Consider the following 21,221-nt stretch of genomic DNA (forward strand, 5'->3'; position numbering starts at 1 on the left):
CAAAATCACACTTTATTTAGCAATCTGAAAACCTGTTCTTTGGCTTTAAGTCCTGCAAAATGAGTGTTAAGTCAAAGACAAATTTGTCCACTATCCTCTGAGTATGTGTGGTTGTGTGTCTCTGAGTGAACAAGTGTTCGTGTATACAGATACTTTTGCTTTATATAGTTAAAACAGCCCCATTTAAACACATAAAATCTTATTCTTCTAACAGTTTCTAAAACCTGAGTTAAAATATTCCTGAGTCTGTCATTCTCCTCTCCCAAACCTGCCTGCCTGCCTTCCTCCCTCCCTCCCCTAAGGCTGCTCCTCAGCCTCCATTAATGCCAGGTCTTTGGAGATGACCAGCATCCACACTGCCTGAGCAGTGGAAGTGAATGCAGCTTTATACCCCTTGACCTATCTGTCCCCTTCGGTTAAGGAGTTTCTCTGGGGAGATGTGTATAGGGGAGGTCTTGGCAATTTCTCTTCAGAGTTGTGCAGTTTGACTTACAAATACCTGGAAAATAAACAAGTTTGCATTAGATGCTGATCTGCTCTCCTGCCAACCTCTCAATTTCTTTTTCTTGAATTGTATTTTCTCCCACATTTTTTACTGGTGCAGTATAGTTGTACATAATGGTGGAATTTGTTGTTATATATTTGTATCTGCACACAATATAACAATATAATTTGTCTAATATCCCTCCCCAGCACTTCCTCCCTCCCCGCCTCCTTCTTCTATTCTACTATCTCCCTTTACTTTTCATGGGATCGCCCACCACCACCACCACCACCACCACCACCACCACCTTTCTTTTCCTTTTTCCTTTCTAGCTTCTACATATGAGAGAAAACATACAACCCTTGACCTTCTGAATTTGGCTTATTTCATTTAACATCCATTTTCCTGCAAATGACATAATTTCATTTTTCTTTATGATTAACTAAAACTCCATTGTGTATATATACCATATTTTATTTATCTAATCATCCATTGATGGACACCTAGGCTGGTTCCATATTTTGGTTGTTATGAACTGTGGTGCTATAAACGTGGGTTTGCATGTATTGCTACAGTACAAGAACTTTGATTCTTTAGAATAAATATGAGTGGCATAGCTGGGTCATATGGTGGTTGCATGCCTAGTCTTTTGGGGGAAACTCCATACTGATTTCCATAGTGGTTGTACTAATTTACAATCCCATCAACAGTGTAAAAGATTCATTTTTCTCCACATCCTCTCCAGCATTAGTGTTTGAGTGTTTGTACTTTTTTTTGATGACTGCCATTCTGACTGCTGTGAGATAAAATCTCAGTGTAGTTCTGATTTACATTTTTTCTTAGTTTTGATTTACATTTTTTCATACAGTTGTTGCCATTTGTATTTCTTCTTTTGAGAACTATTTAATTCATTTGGCCATTTATTAACTGGGATTTTATTTTTGGTGTTAAGGGTTTTTTTTTTTTTTTTTTTTTCTTTTTAGTTTGGGTATTCTAAATACTAACCCTTTGTCAGTAAAGTACCTAACAAAGATTTTCTCCCATTCTGTAGGTTCTCTCTTCACATTCTCAATTGTTTCCCTTGCTATGCAGAAGTCTTTTATTTGAAGCTATCCCATTCATTAACTCTTGGCATTGTTTTCTGAGATTTAGGGGTCCTATTGATAAAGTTGTTGTCTGTGCTTATATGCTGGAGAATTAACCCTACATTTTCTTATAGGAGTTGCATAGTTTTTGGTCAATTCTGAGGTCTTTGATCCATTTTGAGTTGATTTTTGTGCAGGGTCAGAGATAAAGTTCTAGTCTCATTCTTCTACATATGGATAACCAGTATTCCCAGCACCAATTGTTAAAGAGGCTATCTTCTCTCCAATGTATGTTTTTGGCACCTCTGTCAAGGATCAGATGACTATAGATGTATAGATTTGTCTTTTATTCTGTACCATTCGTCTATGTATCTGTTTTTATGCCAGTAACATGCAGATTATGTTACTATAGCTCTGTAATATAATTTGAAGTCAGATACTATGAAGTCTCCAGCATTACTTTTTTGACTTACGATTGATTTGGCTATACTAGTCTTTTATTCTTCCAAGTAAATTTTAGGACTGTTTTTTTCTAGTTCTGTGAAGAATGTCGGTGGTATTTTGATGGGGATTGCATTGAGTCTGCATATTGCTTTTGGTAATGTGGCCATTTTAACAATATTAATTCTGTCTATCCATGAACATGGGAAGTCTTTCCATCTTCTAAGGTCGTTTTCAGTTTCTTTCTTCAATGTTCTATAGTTTTCATTATAGAAGTCTTTTACATCTTTGGTTAGATTTTTTCCTCAGTTTTTTTTTTTTGAGACTATTTTGAATTGGATTTCTTGATTATATTTCATCTAATGCCACTAGCCTCTACTGAGGAAGATGATATGAAGCTGGTGGGTGGGATTACTGCAAGGACTTGTTGCAGACATTGATCATTGTACCATTTGCCTCTCTTTATGAGGATTCACAGAAGAAATTTTTTTCTTAGTAGTAGCAATTGTTGTCTCCATAGGAACAGGTAACATGAATTGGGTGAATTCATCAGGTGTTTCTCTTTCTGTTGGATTGGAAAACCTGGGACCAATTTTGTGGCCCATCCTTAATAAGCTTATTTTATAGAATGTATTTTTTTGTACTTGCTTATTCATGGCTCCATTTTATATCACCATTCTGTGTCTTATACTACTGAGTTATTTTGCCACATTATGATTGTATGTATATAAATATGATATATATGATGTTTTTGTATAACTAAACTCCTTTTTGAAATAAGTACAGATATACTTAAATAAACACTTAGGAGATAGGATTAGGTTAAGGACAAGTGTTGGGCAATGGGTACAGAGATACCATAAAGTCCCAGTTCATACCTGCCTGACCCTACCCTTAGAGTATTGCTTATAACCCATGGAGAGGATTACAGTCTGTAGTCAAATCCCTGTCCACCCGGTGCCCAATCTCACCAGCCACTCTGATCTCCTTACCTCTTCTTGAGGCTCAGGTGCTGTGATGTTTTCTCCTGCAAGTGCAGAGACATGGAGCTGAGGGCCTTGGACCTACAAAGAGAAGAGTTCTGCCAGTGAGAGGTGGCTCAATGTCCCCAGCCTCTCAGTTTAGCAGGGTTTTTCTGTGCCTTACACTTTTCAAGGGTCATACACAACACAAAGGGTAAGCAAATCCTGTTGTTTCAAGGAGCCCAAAGCAACAGGAAAGACTTTCTTCCATTCTCTTTCACAGAAAAAGAAACCAAGAATGAAAGGGTGAAATGACTTGCTGGAACAGGAAGCCAGATCTCTGGATTCCAGAGTTGTTTCCATGATCAGACACCATGTGATTTGTATGACATGCATTTGTTTATATATATCTCTGTGGGAGTGTGAGGTCTTAAAACCACTACCTGCCACTTTTAGACTAACCCTTCTTAAGAACGCACGGTAGCTTTCTCACTTGCAAGTTATCCTAAACCATTATAAGCAGTTAGGAGAGGCCAGTGGTGTAATGATTTCTTTGGGAAAATTTCTAGATTCTGAAATGGGAACCCACGGTATAGAAAGCCCTAAGAACTGCTCTGCCAGGGAAAATCTCAGAACAGTATGGTTTAAAATTATTTTTTTAAAAATTTACATTTAATTCACATACCACAAAATTCATACTTTTAAAATAGAATCAATTATTAACAGTGTGAATAATTCTGTGATTTAAGGAAAATTTCCATCTTCTTGCTCTCTCCTTCTTTATCAGGCCATGAATTAGCTCGAAAGTAATATCAGCTTCTAAGTTACCAAAGCCGCCTTCCTCTCTCAGATATTTCAGATGCTGAGCAAGAACAGTTTTTTCCTCCATTACGTATATATAAGGGTCACTTAACCATTGAACCACATCCCCAGCCTTTTTTTTTTTTTTTTTTTTTAACATTTTATTTTGAGACAGGGTCTCCCTAAGTTCTTAGGGCCTAAGTTGCTGAGGTTTGTGTAGAATTTGTGATCTTCCTGCCTCAGCCTCCCCAGTCACTGGGATTGCATGTGTGCACCATCACACCTGGTTCATTATATTTTAATTTACTCATTTTACATGTGATATGTCCATAATTCTGCTTGAGAGAAAATATGGTTTAGGATGCATCTGCAAGGGAAGGGAGCATATGTTGTAGGACATAGCTTCAGAGGCTTGTTGACACTCATAGACTAAGATGCTCTAGTTGCTTAATTCTTCAGGAACAATATGTCTTCTCAGCTGGTGACCAAAGCAATCCTACCACAAAGGTTGAAAATAAGGAAACACCATAGATCTCAAATACAAGGACATAACCTCAGGGGAAAGAAGCCTGTGTGCTATACTTTCTCAGGGAAGAGAGTGCTACTAGCCTGTTCCTCAAAATGGTCAAACAGCCTCTTGGTGCTCATCATCTCCCTTTACAAACTTGCTTTATTATTCATCAAACGGTCACTCTATTACTGTCTCCATACTAAAATGGTGCAATACATAAAAAAATCAAATTGAAATTATTTTTGGATTTTCCATACCATTGAGTTACTCTCTTCATTGCAGAAAAACTCTGCTAGGGGTGTAGTTCAACACCCCGTGTTGACCCTATGCTTATTCACCATTCACATCCTGCATCTCTCACAATTAGCATAGTTGCCTCCAACTAGAAGCCAGCCAAGGGGAAGTTTTGTATCTTGTTCTGCTAGGGCCTTCAGTGCTTCTTGTGAATCAAGACTCAATGTAGAATAATGTCAATGACTTAGATTTTAGTACCTCAAGAGAGTTGGCTGAGATAAGTTTATTGTCCTCTTCTTTGCCTTTCACCTTCCCCATCTCTCCAGGTCCTGAACAAACCTGTGGATGAAAGGGAACAATGTAGGAGAAAGACCCATACCTTTCCGTCCTGAATGCCTCCCTGGTACCCTTTGTCCAGGTACACTTTCAAGTAGCACATGTGATCTGAGAGGTACTAGAAATTTCATACTCTTCTTCCAGACATTCACATGGCTCTTGTCCTGGCATTTTTCACTGCCCAGATGTCACCATCTCTGATCAGATCACTTAAAATTGCAATTTAGCTCTGATTTCTATGCCCTCTCCCACTTAATTTTTCTTCATATCTCTTATCATCACTAGTTTGTAATTTTATTTTCTCATCTGTCTTGCCCCACTACAATATAAGCTCTAGGAAAGCAGAGAATTTTGTTTTATTCACTGTCTTAACACACCTCTTAGAAGAGGGCCTGGCATACTGCAGGGCTCAGAAAACAACTGTAGACTGAATGAATGAATATTGGTGCCATCTAGTCAGACAGTTCACCATAATCCTCTCTACCATGCTCCTGAGCAAAGATCATATATCCTTAGCATTTAACATCGAGGAATGAGAACTATTTTTCAAGGTGGTTCATTCCATTTTTAAAATTTCACTTTTTATTTTTGAAGTGCTGGAGATTGAACTTGGAGCCCTGTGTGTGTTAGGCATGCACTTTACCACGAAGCTATAGCACCGGGCCCCATTTTGGTTTTTGTCACACCTTCGTGCCTCCTTCTTTCTCCCATATTTTTATTTGCTTTTTTTCCATCCCACTTTTTATTCAGAGCTAATTGTTGAAAATGTCTCTTATATTGGTTAAAAATGTACCCTTAAAAAAAAAATCTTTTTACACAGGACCTAGTTCTGTCCTCTGGAGTCTCAAAGAACAAGTCAAATCTCTCTTCTTTATGATGGCCCTTTCGTATAATTTGAATAAAGTATGACTTGATTTCCAGATCCTTCACAGAACAGTTGTTCTCTAGTGGATCACCATCTCTCAATTTTTTCTCATCTTTATTCTCACCTTTCAAAAGACTGTGCTTTTTGTTTTACCTTCCTATGTCAACTCCTGCTTCTAGGTCCTTCTCATCAAAGAAGGCCCACACTGGGAATTTGCTGCCATCTTTCTCAGGATCTATTTGCCATAGTCATAGGTATGAAACATTATATTTTCCCTTTTCCACCCCCCATTAAAAAAGGTAAGGCTCTAGATGCCAGTTGTAGGTTCTTTATATTGGGAACTTCTAGAACTTAGAGCAAAAAAGAAAGAAATGAGTAAAAATCTGCTCATAATATTAGTGAATGCCCTTTATGGAAGTCAATTACCCTAAGATTAGATTACTAAATTAATTGCTATGAAGATATAAAACAATCCCTAGACAAAAAAAAAAAAAAAAAAAAAAAAAAAAAGTGTCAAGAGTCTTCTTGAGACTGTAATAAAATGACATCAATTGTGGGACAAACTGATTATAGTAAAAATGATCTACATGGAGGTTATAAAAGGGAATAAAGAACCCAACCAAATCCAGTTACCTGAGAGGTGTGCAAGGTGGGGAAAGTACGAAGTTCTTCTGGGTTCAGATTGTGAATGTTTTCCTTTTCTCTGGCTTCAGGAGTTCTTAATGGCTTCTCTGGTGGTTCTGGATCAGGAGAGGCTGCTAAGGAGGACCTAGGACTTGGAGTCCCAGTCCCCAAGAGGGCCCTAGGGCTGGAGGGTGAACCCCCTTCAAAGGCTGGAGGGCTAGAGGGTATGGTCCCTGAGGTGGGCCTGGGGCTTGGAGGGGCTTTGGGTGGGGGAGGCCTACTAGGGGGTGCTGAGGTCCTCTGGATAGAGGCTCTCTTCTTTGGTTGTTCAGATTCTTCACTTGAGGTGCGGGTTCGTAGGACTACTTCTGGAAGAGAGGATGGCTGTTTTGAAGGGTTCAGGGATCTGCCTGGTGCTGGAGCTTGAACGCTAGGGAGAACTTCCTCCTGGCACTTGTCACTCTCAGTGGTGGGCATGGGCTGGGCCTGGTTTGGGCCATTACAGGCTGGTAGAGGCTCTTCCTCCTCAGAGGAGCTTACTTCAGACCCTCCTTCCTCTATTTCCCCATCTTTTAAGGATTTTTCTTTGATCTTAGAATCATCTTCTCCTTGGGTTGCATCAGATGTCAGCTCTTCTTCAGCTGCTGAGATAGATTCAGTCTCACTTGTCAAGGAAAGTGCAGAGGGGCTGGTGGGTGAGGTAAGATGGCTGGAGACTGAAGATGTTCGAATTGGGGGAGAGATGACTAAAGAGCGCCTGCTGCTGCTAAAAAAGGAAGGGCATGTGGATTTAGAAGAGACAGACTAGAAGTAACCTGCCAAATAATCATGCTCACATATAATAATAAAATAGAATAAAGCAATTTAGAATCATGTTAGAAAGTTTGCATAATTGACAATTATGCTAATGTCATAAAGTGAAGTAAAAAAGGGCTACAAATTTTTACTTATTTTATCTCAATTATGTAAAAAGTCATGTACAAAATACATTGCAAAATATTACTAATATTTCCCCCAGTGAAAAGATTAATGGATGCTGCTATGCAGTGGATCCACAAAGATTTTTTTGTTTGTTTGTTTGTTTGGTACTGGGGATTGAACTCAGGGGCATTCGACCACCGAGCCACATTCCCAGCCCTATTTTGTATTTTATTTAGAGACGAGATCTCACTGAGTTGCTTAGCACCTCACTTTAGGTGAGGCTGGCTTTGAACCTGAGATCCTCCTGCCTCAGTCTTCCAAGCTTCTGGGACTACACCACCACCCTCAGCCACGAAGATTTTTTTTTTATGCAAATTCACCTACCTGTTTGTTTGTAACCCCCAAATCAATACTTCTGGCACTTTCCAGTCATTGGTGGACATGTGTAAGTAGTGAAAAATGATTCATCTGACATGTACTTTCTCAGCTGAAGCCTAACACGGCAATGATCTGCCTTTTTGTTTCAGCTCTCATACTGTTTCTATTCACCATGTTTTTGCTTTTTTTAAATTTTTTTTTTTTATGTTGGTGGTGATTTTGTTATTCAAAATGGGCCCCAAGTTGAAGTGATGTGCCTTACAGAGAAAATACATATGAGACAAACTTCATTCAGGCACGAGTTATAGTGCTGTTGGTTGTAAGTTTAATATTAATCAAGCAACAGTATTATTAAATAAGTTCCTTAAACAGAAGCTTACATAAAACATACCAACCAGTATATAATCTGGTTGGTTGATAAAAATGTTGTTGACAAGAGACTTGTAGAAACCTAACCTTATGTTTTCTCAATGAGCAAAGGCTCAGTATTCAGTGTTTGTGGCAACTTTATGGGACATAACCACCATGAATAAAGCAAATTCACTATAACATTTATCCAGTGCCTACTGGATACAGTACCAAGAACCTCTACAGGCAATATCAGCTTGACTCCTACTTCACCCCCTTGTGTGCCTCTTATGTACCATCCACCAAATGATTAAGCAACCCACAAATATGTACTTGTTAGAACCATGCGCTGTGTTCTGGGTACTATCCCTAGCCCTGCAAAAAAAAAGAAAAAAAGAGTTCTTGCCTGGTGGGAGTTTCTAATGTGGGATAAGCTGTGGGACATAAGGTTCTTTATAGTACTAGCATTCTGAGAGTCAGTAAATTTAGAAGGCTCAGGGCATAAGAAAAAACCTGATTTCTACTTGAGGTTCTGGGACACTTCAATATAAGTGATAATAAGTTTGCAAAGAATGAGAAGTTATAACGAATTCTGGCTTTCTATGCTGAAAAGAGGAGAAATGGAGGTTTTGGAGCAAATGGAAATTTGTCAAGGAAACCTACATTGGCCCTTTAGTGATTTTTTAAATTGCTAAGTGAATAGTACAAACAGCAAATGTGAGCCTTATTCTTCCTTCAAGTCCCAAGCCCAGTTTTACTACCTCCTTAAAGTCATTCCTAACCATCCACACATTGGCAATTACTTACCTCTCTGGAATTCCTACTGGTCTCATTAGGCGAGCTCATAACCTTCATTCCTTGTCTCTTTAGGTACACTTTCTATACTTCCAAATTTTTATAAATCACATTTGGAAAAGGTCAACTTTCCTATGTCATTGGATCCCTAACACTGACATAAAACCTTCTACACAGAAACAGCTTAATAAAACTTTCTAAACAAAGACTTTGGAATGAGCAAGTAAACACCTTCCAAGAGGCCACTGAATTACTTACATTTACTTATATTTACAGTTGTAAAAATGTATGAAAGCAAAGACACAAACACAAACACACACATACATAGTAGAAAAATCCATAACAGATTGGCAAATGATATTTGCTATGTATATAATCACAAGATTAGTATCCAGAATACATGAACCAAAATTTCATATAAATTAATTTTTGAAAAGGGTTAACAACTGAACTGAAAGGTGGGAAAAGGATAAATAGGAAAGTTACAGAATAGGAACCTTAAATGGGCAATAACATGAAAAGATGAAAATGGGTAACTGTGGGGCTTGACTGTGACTTAAAAACTGCAAAACATTCTATTTCTTACCCATGAGCTTAGGAGAATTGAAAGGTCTGTCAATTTCACATGGAGCAAGAAAGAGGAGCCATGAGGGCTCGTATTCATTGCTAGTGAGTTGCAAACTGGAATAATCACTTTGGACAGCAAGGCTAAAGAAGCACCAGCCACAGACCCTATGACTAAGCAATTCTACCCCATGTATACAGACCCTAAAGAAACTCTTGATAAATATTCATGAGGGGAAAAGGTAAAACATGGTTATTGCAACATTACTGGTAATAGCAAAAAAATGGGGAAACAGCTCAAATGCCAATTAGCAGGAAGATAGTTACATAAATCCTGAAGTAGGCATACAATAGTAACAATAACAGTTATGGAAAGAAACTATTATGGAACAGTTATGGGAAGAAACTGCTACCACATGGAACAGGAAGGATAAATCCCACAAACAATACAAAGAGAACAAAAGAAGTTGTGTAAGAATATATACAGTAAAAGTCCATTTATATAAGGTTAAAAACATGCCAAACACTATTTTATATGTGTATGTGTGTGTGATGTAAAAGGAAAAAGACATACATGGAAATTATAAATGCTAACTTTAACACAGTGGTTACCTTTGGAGGGGGCAGGAAGGGAAAGAGTGGGGAAGGGACATTGGGAGTTTCAACTATATTTGTAATAGTCAGTATTCTTTCTTTTTCTTCTTTTGCAGGCCTGGGGATAGAACCCAGGGCCTCACAAATGCTAGGCAAATGCTCAGTCACTGAACTACATTCCCAGCCCCAGTAATTGATTTCTTAAATTTGGTGGTACATATATGGCTATTTGTTGTATTATTCTTTATACCTTTAATTATGTCTGAAATATTTAATGAATAGAAAAATAATTTATATTGGGGCACAAACATCATCATGACCATGAACATAAAGGGAAGACCAGAATTTTGGACTGGAGATGAGAATTTTGAATATGTTCATACAGTATAAGTGATGCAGAAAAGAGTCAGAAGTTGCTCACCTTGACAGTCCCTTCACCACAAAGACTTTGTTGGAATGTTGCTTCTCCAGTTTGCTCATCACCTCGTAGAGATTGTAGTTCAACTATAGCCAGCAGGAAAGAAGGGGAAGCTAGCCAAATGCACAGACCCCAAGACTGCCCTCTCCTTCAAACTGTATCCCAAAATAAAACCTCCTCACCCTTCTAACTCTGATCTATAATTTAATTCCTTCTCATGTTTCTAGCACTAGCCTTCAGGGGCCTGTCCCACCACCTCTTCTTCTTTGTTTCTCTGTCCTAAGGTCTGCCTTTTCCATCAGGCTGGCAGCCAGCTCTCTTATAGCAGGATCCATAACTTTTGATTTGAGGTTTTAGCTCCTGTCAGGTGATCCAGGGAATAAAAACTCAATATTAATCAGGCAAATCATAATCTAGCCAAAGAAACTGTGAAGAGGAATATATGTAGCTGTGTATGAACATAATATTGTAGCAGCAAAGAACTGCAGAATCCCAGACTAGAAAATACCTCATGAAGTCATGTTATATGGCTACCTGTCACTGACAGGACTGGTCCTATTCAAGACCAACCACCTGAGAAACTGCTTAAACAATACCCCTACCACTCCCCAACAATAGATAGACTTCAGAACTTGGTTCCCCATTTCAATTCTTCCTTCCATGAGTCCAACCTCTTTATGCACGTTGAAGCTATAGTTTAGTTGCTCTTAGTTGTTAAGGGAGATGGACAGGACCCTCTGATAATGTATACATGTGCTTTAATATAGTTCAACACAGCAAATCAAGTGTTATTATTCCATCAGGGGATGGAAGTCAAACTTGGTGGTACCAATACAGATGTTCAGAGAAATTATGTAAATCAGGGCTACTTTATATTTACTAGAAAAATCCACCTAGGAGTCTCAACTGGCCAGATGTTTCTCACCTTGCTCATCTCCCTGTAGAAGACATCCCTCAGGTTGGAAATGTTTTGGAAAATGGTCACATAACAGCCAATACGACTATTAGGAAGCAAAACAAGAAACATGTACAGGTAAGGGACGGGAAAGGAGGTCTTTGAAATACAAGGTAGGAACGTAAGCCCAAACTAGCCATCACCAAGGTGCTCAGAAAAAGGAACCCCTCATTCTAGATTCAGATGTTGTGTGACCCATATTCATCAGCTACACACATATGACTTTGGGAGCAGGAAGGTCAGAGGAGACAATATTGGCCAAGCTGACACCAATGTCTAGGCTCATGAAGTTATCAGATTCAGGCTCTGGAGGTATTAACGTAGACATGAAAGTACTTTGAAGAATTTTTTTAAAGTGCTATATAATTAGAAGGCCATATGATTATAATTATTATAATAAGTAGTTACTCTCCTTGTATGATACAAGATTTCTATACCTATATATACCTTAATGGAATATATACCTTAATGGAATAAATTAATCAGGGAAGTTTACATTTAAAGAAATTATCAAATTTAAATTCCACTTAAATTGGGAGTCACGTAATTAATGTTTTAGAATAGTCATTAAAAAGGCTCCATATATAATCTTTTTTAATTCAATCCTCAGCACCTCTTATGCAGACTAAGAAACTATACACAATACTCTAATTACAATTGTATTAAAGCATCTTATACAGCAAAAATAGTACACAAGTGGAATTTCTTCTCTGATTTCTCTTCCAATTAGGAAAATTTAAATCTAAAATACTTTACTATGAAGCAATGACACCTTCATTAATGCAAATAATCATCCCATGGCTAATCTATATAAATCTGGTATTTTATGAACCAAGCTTGTTTAAAACAATACATACTTGAACATGAAAGCAGATCCTGGCAGTATGCATGTTGACAGCAGTTTACTTGCCAAGATTTCTCCTAACCAAGAAATATCTTGTCTTCAAACCCAGAAAAGCTGGCAGGGCAAGGATGGTCATCATTGAATTATAGGTAAAGAAACCAGGATGTAGAGATAAGGTGGCTTGCATGATATCACATAACAAATCAGATCCTACTCTTGGACCAGATTTTTTTGGTTTTCATTATTATTTTTTTCCTTTCCTTTTGTGGTACTGGGAATGGAACTACATATGCACTCTACCACTGAGCTGTACCCCAAGTCCTTTTTTAATTTTTATTTTGAGACAGGGTCTCTTTAAATTGCCCAGACTGGCCTCAAATTTGTAATCCTCCTGCTTTAGCCTTCTGAGTTGCTGGGATTACAGGCATGTGCCACCACACCAGGGGGACCAGCCCTCTTTTTATGAGATGACAGATTTGGGCTGTAAGGTGGCCTTGCCTTCCACTTGCCCAGGAGGTAAGCCTTTTCTAAATCTCAGTCATTACCTATTATAAAGAATAGGCAGCTCCTCCAGTAGTTCCTGGTTTAGGTCCTCAAACACACTCTGGGCTTTGTTGAACTCTTCCTCAGCCTACATGATAAAAGAAACAAGATAATCCCCCTTAATCCTGAACCAGAGGATAGATGAGGTCTCCTTCATCCTCTGCATTTTTTCAGGGTCTAGGTTTATTTGGAGCAATGCCTCTCCTCCTCTTTCCCAGACACATGCCCTCTCCAGCCTCAAGATTTGCATCAGGGTCAGAAGAAACAGGATTTCCTTCAGAGAACTGGATGCCAAATTTATCATTTCCTATGTTCGTCTTGGTTCAGTCATCCGCCACCACTCTGGGAAGAGGAAGAGCAGGAACAGCAGCAAAGTTTTAGTAGGTCTTTGTTTTAGTTTTCTTTACCTTGGCAGTCTTGGCCTCATCTTTCTTCTTAGCATTTTGTACCGCCTCCAGGTGGTGTCGGGCACTATCATAGTCCACAAGTTTCCGACCCCGCTTGGCAATTCTCTCCTAAACCAGAGTGATAAGAGTATGGATACTTGCTTTTCTGTAGCCAGGATGGAGGTAACATACTACCAAACAGAGAGATAAAATTCTTGGTCTTATTACAAAATTTTACCTTCTAACAGTATTTGGTGCCCCAGGAATTTCCCTCAACTCTCTTAGAAGAATGGGAAATCTCAGGGCAGAGAGAGTAAGGGACAAGCCTACAAAGCATGGAGAAACCATGTTAAATTTTAGTATTTTCTATGAATCCATTAAAAACTGGCTCCAACTCCAGGATAAATAACATTGAGAATGCCACTAAACTGAAAGTCAGGAGTTTGGGTTCCTAGTCCCAACATGGTCACTCATTAGCCCTGTGGCCTGGGGCAAGGCCTATCTCTTTTGGCATCTCAGTAGCCTCCATTTTCCCCACACAAATATTATTTTAAAGACCAAATACTGATTATAAAATGCTCTAAAAACTCCAAAGCATAATAAAAATAGTAAATTATTATGAGCGGTGAGATAAAATCTACTGAATCTCATCCAAACTACAAATTATACAGGGAGAAACAAAGTGTTACTGGCCATCTCACTTCTCTCAATCACAGAAATTGAAAAGATCTTAATAACTGTCTTGTCCAACTTTCTGTATGATACATAAAGCTCCTCTATAATATCCAAGATAAGAAGTAGTTCAACTTCAGGTTGAAATCAGAACAGATAACTCACTACCTCAGAGCACATTTCATTTCATTTTTGGCAAGTTCTAACTTAAAAGTTAAATTTGGACTGGGGCTATAGCTCAGCAGGTACAGTGCTGCCTTGCGTGCACAAGGCCCTGGGTTCAATCCCCAGCCCCACAAAAAAAAAAAAAAAAAAAAAAAAAAAAGAAGTAGTTAAACTTAATCTTTAACATAAGTTTGGAAACTTAAATCTGTCTCCTTCTAATTTCATCCTCTAAATCTAAAACTGTCACAAAGTAGGTGTTTAATCAATTTAATTAAATGAATAAATGAATTCTAATTCTGTTTTCTGGACCCATTTAGAACAGGCTGAGTCCTACTTTCACCTAGTAGAATTTCAAATATTTGAAGATAACTATGATGACCCTCCCCCAAGTTTATTCTTCTATACTATAAATACCTTTATTTCCATCAGTTGTTTCTCACATCTAAAAGAGATCTTTTGACCAAGATGTTATTCACTGATCCACTGAGCCCAAATCTAGCTACTGAAATCTAAGTTTAAATATAACCTCCATGCTATCTCTAGCCCTCTGTCCTAACCTCCCATCTAACCCTCAGCCTTAGTCTGTCTCCTAACTTCCCCAACTTCACTCCTAACTGTGGGCTTTAATGTGGGGCTAGGGTGTGGCTTAGTGATAGGGTACTTGCCTAGCATGCATGAGGCCCTGGGTTTGGTTGTCAGCATGGCAAGTAAATAAATAAATCTTAACCTATATTTTTAAATGAATCTGGCCCACCCAAAACCTAGCCTCAGTTCTGTTATCAAGTACCTTAATCTCGTTGAACTGTGCTACATAGTTTTCCATGGTCCTCAAAGCCTGGTCAGCAAGTTTCTCTTCGTAGTCTTCCCAAAGGAGATCATTATTCTGGGGGACAGAGGCAGAGGCTGGTGAGGGCCCTACCTCTCAACAATTGCCTACCCAAATACCCAAATTCTCGCAAAGTACTTCTTTGTAGTACTGTATTTAGAAAATCATGTTGGATTCTAGGGAAGATTCAAAGGAATAAAAGAGACAACCTCTGCCCCTAAGAAAATGCCCCATAGGAAACCTGGAATGAAGAACAATCATATGATCAGGGCCAGGTACTCTAGAACTTAGGGTCCAGGAAAATTTGGGAGTAATTAACTGATAAGGTTAGTTTTAAAGAACCTAGGGCTGGGTTTGTGGCTTAGTGGTAGAACACTTGTCTGGCATGTATGAGGCCCTGGGTTTGATCCTCAGTACCGCATATAAATACATTAAATAAATAAATAAATAAATAAATAAATAAATAAATAAAATAAAGGTCCATTGACAACTAAAAAAATATTTAAAAAAAAAAAAAACAACCCATTTTCAGGAGGTAAAACTTCTTCTTTAAAGAGGGGAAGAGGGTCAAGACCAGAGGAGGCCACAGATTAGGGGAAGCCTCTTTTTACCCTGACATTGCAGTTTCTTCCTACCACCCAGAGACTGAAGCTACACAAATGGACAATGTGAACTGGCTCCTTTATTTCCCTATTTTCTTGGATGGAGAAGCTCTGCCGAGGCTGAGATGAGAACAGGAGCATATGATAAAGAATGATAAAGTCCAAGCTGCCCTTACCCCTACGATCGCCTTCAGTTCTTCATGACCATCCCACTCGCTGCTATAGATCTCCTGCAGGGTTTCTGACACTCTCTTTGAACTTTCATGCATCACTGAAAGAAGAGAATTCAGTCCTAATATCAAGTTTCCCCAAAAGCAATCTGATATAATCACATAGGAGATAAATCAGTGGGTCCAACTCAGGACAAACTCAGAAGGTTGACTTATGAGTGAAGGAAGCTAGATGAGGCTGTGATAGGAAGAGTAACTCCCTCTAGGTCCACAGAGTTCCAAGAATCAAAGGTAGGAAAGTGGTAAAAAAGCTGGAGTCTTGTTTTTTTCCAGTCCCCAGAACTTTTAGCATCTGTACAAATGCCCTCTGGATTTTTCTGACCTGTAATACCCACCTTTGACTGCACTAAGGAAGTTCTTCAGGTCCTTGTATAGCTTGTGGCCTTCTGCCTGAAAGGGAAAAGTAGTTTTGGTGACTAACAAGGTACATTTTCAAAGATGCCCCAAAGTTGAAAAGTAAGTTAAGTGTGGAATTCAATCCTGGAATTTCTTCAAATATTCACGATTGTCATAAATTAGACTTATTTATTGACCCCTCCATTTCTAATCCCAAAGTCTTCACCTATAGAACTATCTATTCATCTATCTCTGATTCTATGGTTGCTCCTGTGTCTGAATTCTCTTTTTTGGCTAGCACTCCCAAGTGCAGAAATGGTCTCTTTCTCTTTCTAAACAACAAGGGGAGCTGGGTGTGTGACACACAACTGTAGTCCCAGCTACTCACAAGGCTGAGGGAGGAGGATCACTTGAGCCCAGGAGTCTGAGGCCAGCCTGGGCAGCATAACGAGACTGTCTCTAAATAAACAAACAAACAAACAAATAAATAAATAAAAGGAGAGGAAAGTATCATTTAGAGTCAGAAGTTCAAATCTCAATCTGTTTTTTTTTTTTTTTGGAACCAGGGATTGAACCCAGGGGCACTTAACCACTGAGCCACATCCCCAGCCTTTTTATATTTTATTTAGAGACAGGTCTTGCTGAGTTGCTTTGGGTCTCACTGAGTTGCTTAGGGCTTCACTAAGTTGCTGAGGGTAACTTTGAACTTGCGATCTTCCTGCCTCAGCCTCTCGAGTTGCTGGGATTACAGGGTGTGCCACCGTGCCTGGCGATGAACTGTTTTTTAATTTTAATTTTTCAGCACTGAAGATTGAACCCAGGGGCACTCTACCACTGAGCCACATCCTTTTTTATTTTTTATTTTGAGATGGGATCTTGCTAAATTGCCTAGGCTGGTCTCGAATTTGGGATTCTCCTGCCTCAGCCTCGAGTCACTGGGATTATAGGTGTGTGCCACTGTGCCCAGCTGATGAACTGCTTTTACTGTAACTCTGACATGTTTGTTTAGCCTCTGCTTCTTAAATACCTCCAGGAACCAGAAATTGGTAACCTCTTGCCTGAGACAGCATTGCTTCACAGTTAAATAGCTGTTACAACTTCTGCCCACCAGTCTTAGGTTGGCATTCTATACCTACAAAGTAGATCTAATTTGTCTTCCACACATATTTGAAGAGAACTCTCATGTGCCCTTTCACCAAGTCTTCCTCCTCACAGGTCTCAATTATTCTTCATAGTGTTTAAAGCCCCTTCCCATTCTAGTCTCTTTCCTATGTGTCAACTTCAGTTCCTAGGAGTTGCGTGGGGAGGAAGTTAAAGACAGATGGTTGACATTTTGGAACCTGATTTCAGGAGTGTGAGACCGGACTAAGGTGCAGCACACTTCAAGGGCACTCCACAGGGTCAGTGTACAGGTCAGAACAACCCAGTTTAGGTAATAAAGTAGTTGAAATTCACGGTATGTTATGTAGTATACCATGAAATACTTGATATGAACTTGTTCATTTATCATTTGCTGTGTTCATTACTAGACAGGCTACTGAACATATCAGAAGTATAAAATTATTAGAAATAAAAATGAAAATTCAGAAAATTCTATCTAATGACTTAAAATTTTTTTCCTGCAGAAATCTTTGGGTAAAGATCACTATTATTTAATTTTAGCAACAGAAAATCCAGGTCTACTCAAATAAGCAAAGAAAATTGGACTCTTTCATCCATCTTGCCTTGAGAGCTCACTTCTAAGTCAGCCCTCCCCGATTTTTTTTTTTTTTGTACCAGGGATTGAACCCAGTGGTGCTTAACCACTGAGTCACATCCCCAGTCCTTTTTTATATTTTATTTTGAGACAGGGTCTCACTGAGTTACTTAGCACCTCACTTTTGCTGAGGCTACTTTAAACTTGTGATCCTCTTGCTTTAGCCTCCCAGGCCACTGGGATTACAGATATGTGCCACTGCACCTGGCCAGCCCAAATTTTTGACTATACTTCAGACTGGAAGTCCCTCTCAATTGGCTGAATGCCAAGGACTATAAGGACACAGTCTCAAAGGAGTTGAAGGCACTGTCAGAAAGCTGGGTGAAGAAATGAGGTTATATAAATGTAGCAAAGAGAAAGAGAAATGATTAAGGAAGAGTCAGATGCCACAAAGAGATCAGAATACAGGAAGAATCAGTAAAAATCACTAGAGTTGGTAACTGGAAGTCACTGGTGACCTTGAGAAAGCACTTTCAGTAGTACAATGAAGACAGATTCAGTTAGTTAACAAAATTTAGGGACATTCAGCACTCACCAGGAAGGATGTCTCACTTCCTCCTTGTTTTTTCATTCACAGAAAAAGTTTAGTTTGTTAAATGTACACAATATCTTTTAAACATGGATATAAGTCTACAAGTTTTGAAATTATAATGATCAAGGTTTTAGAGAGCTCTGAAAGTATCTTAGGGATTATAAAAATTAACAAGAATTTCAAATTCTTTTTTGAAATGAAACAATGTTGACTTAACTTTTTATTTCACTATGAAAACTTGATTTCAAAAATATATTTAGTAATAAAACCAGTTAAACTATTTTGCATAATTTCTACAAATTAATTTCTTGACCTTTTTCTCAGCATATATCAATGGCCTGAAAAATATCACCTGACTGAAAAATATCAAGGCTATCATGAATGACGCTGCACTGTTAGAAGTAAGGGGTGCTGTCATGGTCCAGAAAATGTGAATGCCTTCTGCCCTCCATCCTCCACGGCACCTCGCAAAGCCCATCTCCATTTCTGTGTTTTAGAATCAAGTCTCTTAATTACAAAGTTCTTCCTTCATGCTCTTGTTCATTCCTTTGTGGAGATGAAGTCTGGAAATACACGTGAAGGTGGTAATGGTGGAAGCGGGTGGAATGGGGGGAAAATGGGACAGCACTGGGTGTCATTTTATTTCTCTGACCTTTCCATCTTCTCATCTTCCCCTGAAACATCTCCAAGTAATCATTCCCAGCATCTTCTCCTTTTTTGACTTTCTCAGTCTTAGCTCTTACTTGTCTGGGAGTCAAGTATTTTGGCTCTACTCCCAACTAGCAAGTTAGTCCACTTCTCTGGCTTCAGTTTCCTCATCTATAAATGCAGTGTAAGGCCATTTCTAGCTCTAGATCTTATGATTTTATCACTTCTACTTTCTGAAATCTTGCCAAATTCTTGGTATTGCCATAAAGATTCTGAGTCAACCTTTCCCACCCCTTATACAAACAGGTTTGGCCCTTAATTATTGAGTCACTAGTGCACTGTGGGAGTCTGTCCTAAGCTAGGCCCAATCTAGGTCCTAAGAGACTGGGGGTACAGAAAATGCAGGAGGAGGTCCTTGTCCTGGAGTTCCCTACCTCTGTGAGAAAAATAAATGGACTCAGAGAAACCCAAATACTTAGTAAAACAAGTGTAAATAGCAGGATCAAACCTTGAGCAAGTGTTCAAAGTGCTTGATCTAAGGAGATCCAGGAGGGAAAGATCAAGCTGGATTGTTAGATCTGATTTTTAAAGACAAGACAGTGGAAACAGCTGTTAATATTAGAAGAGATTAAAGTACTGCTTGAAGAAAATAACTCTTCTTATGTAATATGTTTTTTTTAAACCCATCATTTGTGGTTGGCATATTATTTTTTAAATATATTTTTTAGTTGTTGATGGACCTTTATTTTATTTATTTATATGCAGTGCTGAGAATGGAACCCAGTGCCTCACACATGCTAGGCAAGTGCTCTACCACTGAGCCACAACCCCAGCCCTTGTAATACGTTTTTTTTTTTTTTTTTTTTTTTTTTTAAATCTTTAGTTGTTGATGGACCTTTATTTTATTTATTGACTGATTTATATGCGGTGCTGAGAATCGAACCCAGTGCCTCACACATGCTAGGCAAGCGCTGTACCACTGAGCCACAACCCCAGCCCTGTAATATGTTTTTGAAAAGAGGGAAGGGGAAAGCAAGTACAGCTGCAAAGAAAAATTACCTATGGAAATTTGGTCAGGAACCTAGGCAAGTTGCAAGGCTTTGAAGCCCAGCTGGAAGTTGGGAGTGATAGGAGAAGTTATTAACAAAAAGCTGATTCCATCGTCAGTGATCACCTATGGCTATTGTATCACACACAAAAAAAGAGACAACCAGACATTCCAGGTGATTCCTGATGGAAGAATACACAAACACCTATGAAATATTCTTGCCACCCAAATAAAGACAAAAAACTAAGTTTCATCACAAGAGGTCAATTTGCAGAAAATTCTGAACATAGGGACAACTTAAACAATAAGATAGGGATCAATTAGCAAAATATAGACTGCAGGAAACTGTAGTACAAATAACTTGGTATCGACAACAAAACAAAGGGAGGAATCAGAAATCTATACATTAAGAGATTTAACCTTAAACCTGAGAGGTTTAAACATGTTGACTTGCTGATTTCAACAAACTGTTAAAAAAAAAAAAAAAATCAGGGGAGTACAACCATAGAAATGAGAAGCTATACCCCATTTGGGTACAATGAATCAAAATGCAGTCTGTAAAAATAAAAACTAAAAAAAACTACAAAAATAAATTTTCATTATAAAAAAAATAATAATCAGGGAAACTTGAATGTTGAAAAATTTTTTTCTTTTTCCCATGCTGGGGAAACCCAGAGCCTTGCACATGCTAGGCAAGCACTCTACCAATGAGCTATATCTCCTTAACTGTATATTTTGATATTAAAGAATGGTGCTGCCAGGCACCGTGGCACATGCCTATAATCCAGTGGTTCAGGAAGCTGAGAAAGGAGGATTGTGAATTAAAAGCCAGCCTTAGCAATAGTGAGGTGCTAAGCTACTCAGTGAGACCCTGTCTCTGAATAAAATACAAAACAGGGTTGGGGATGTGGCTCATTGGTCTAGTGCCCCTGAGTTCAATCCCCAGTACCCCAAACCCCTGCAAAAAAAGAATAGTGCTAATTTTTTTTTTTTTTTTAGATAGCACTTAAAACTTGCATTTTTGTGGGATATTTAACCTAAAATATCTGAAAATATATTTATATTATGTAGTTAAATGGAAGAAAAAAGCAAGTTGCAAAACTACATGCATGGAATAATCTCACTTTTGTACACCTCACATTTATTTATTATGAATATATTTAGATACCACAAATGTACATAGCAAGATGGTTCTAAGGATGTAAAACAACAGTGGTTGTAGTTTAGGAGTGTGAAATCATTACTGTTTTTACATTCATTTTCTTAAGTACTTTCTGATTTATTGTAATGAGTAATGAAATTAAGTTTTTTATGGAT

At 38.5% G+C, this 21,221-nt stretch overlaps 1 protein-coding gene across 2 annotated transcripts in view; it reads right to left on the reverse strand.

Annotated features, from left to right (window-relative positions):
• Positions 1–21,221, reverse strand: part of Bin2 (bridging integrator 2) — a 30,537-nt gene continuing 9,316 nt past the window's right edge. The window contains exons 3-14 of one of the 2 annotated variants that reach the window (XM_047549977.1): positions 15,920–15,974; positions 15,531–15,625; positions 14,714–14,809; positions 13,111–13,218; positions 12,706–12,791; positions 11,287–11,362; positions 10,365–10,447; positions 6,625–7,109; positions 6,353–6,459; positions 4,777–4,857; positions 3,003–3,074; positions 1–499 (exon numbers count right to left, since the gene is read on the reverse strand). In XM_047549977.1, the coding sequence (XP_047405933.1) occupies positions 470–499; positions 3,003–3,074; positions 4,777–4,857; positions 6,353–6,459; positions 6,625–7,109; positions 10,365–10,447; positions 11,287–11,362; positions 12,706–12,791; positions 13,111–13,218; positions 14,714–14,809; positions 15,531–15,625; positions 15,920–15,974 (1,374 nt within the window). In that variant the 3' untranslated portion in view covers positions 1–469. Of the gene's footprint in view, positions 500–3,002; positions 3,075–4,776; positions 4,858–6,352; positions 7,110–10,364; positions 10,448–11,286; positions 11,363–12,705; positions 12,792–13,110; positions 13,219–14,713; positions 14,810–15,530; positions 15,626–15,919; positions 15,975–21,221 lie in introns of both variants that reach the window. The other variant, XM_047549976.1, reaches the window with a different exon arrangement.

The sequence above is a fragment of the Sciurus carolinensis genome, chromosome 4 (assembly GCF_902686445.1).
Source record: "Sciurus carolinensis chromosome 4, mSciCar1.2, whole genome shotgun sequence".
In the NCBI taxonomy this organism is placed as follows: Eukaryota; Metazoa; Chordata; class Mammalia; order Rodentia; family Sciuridae; genus Sciurus; species Sciurus carolinensis.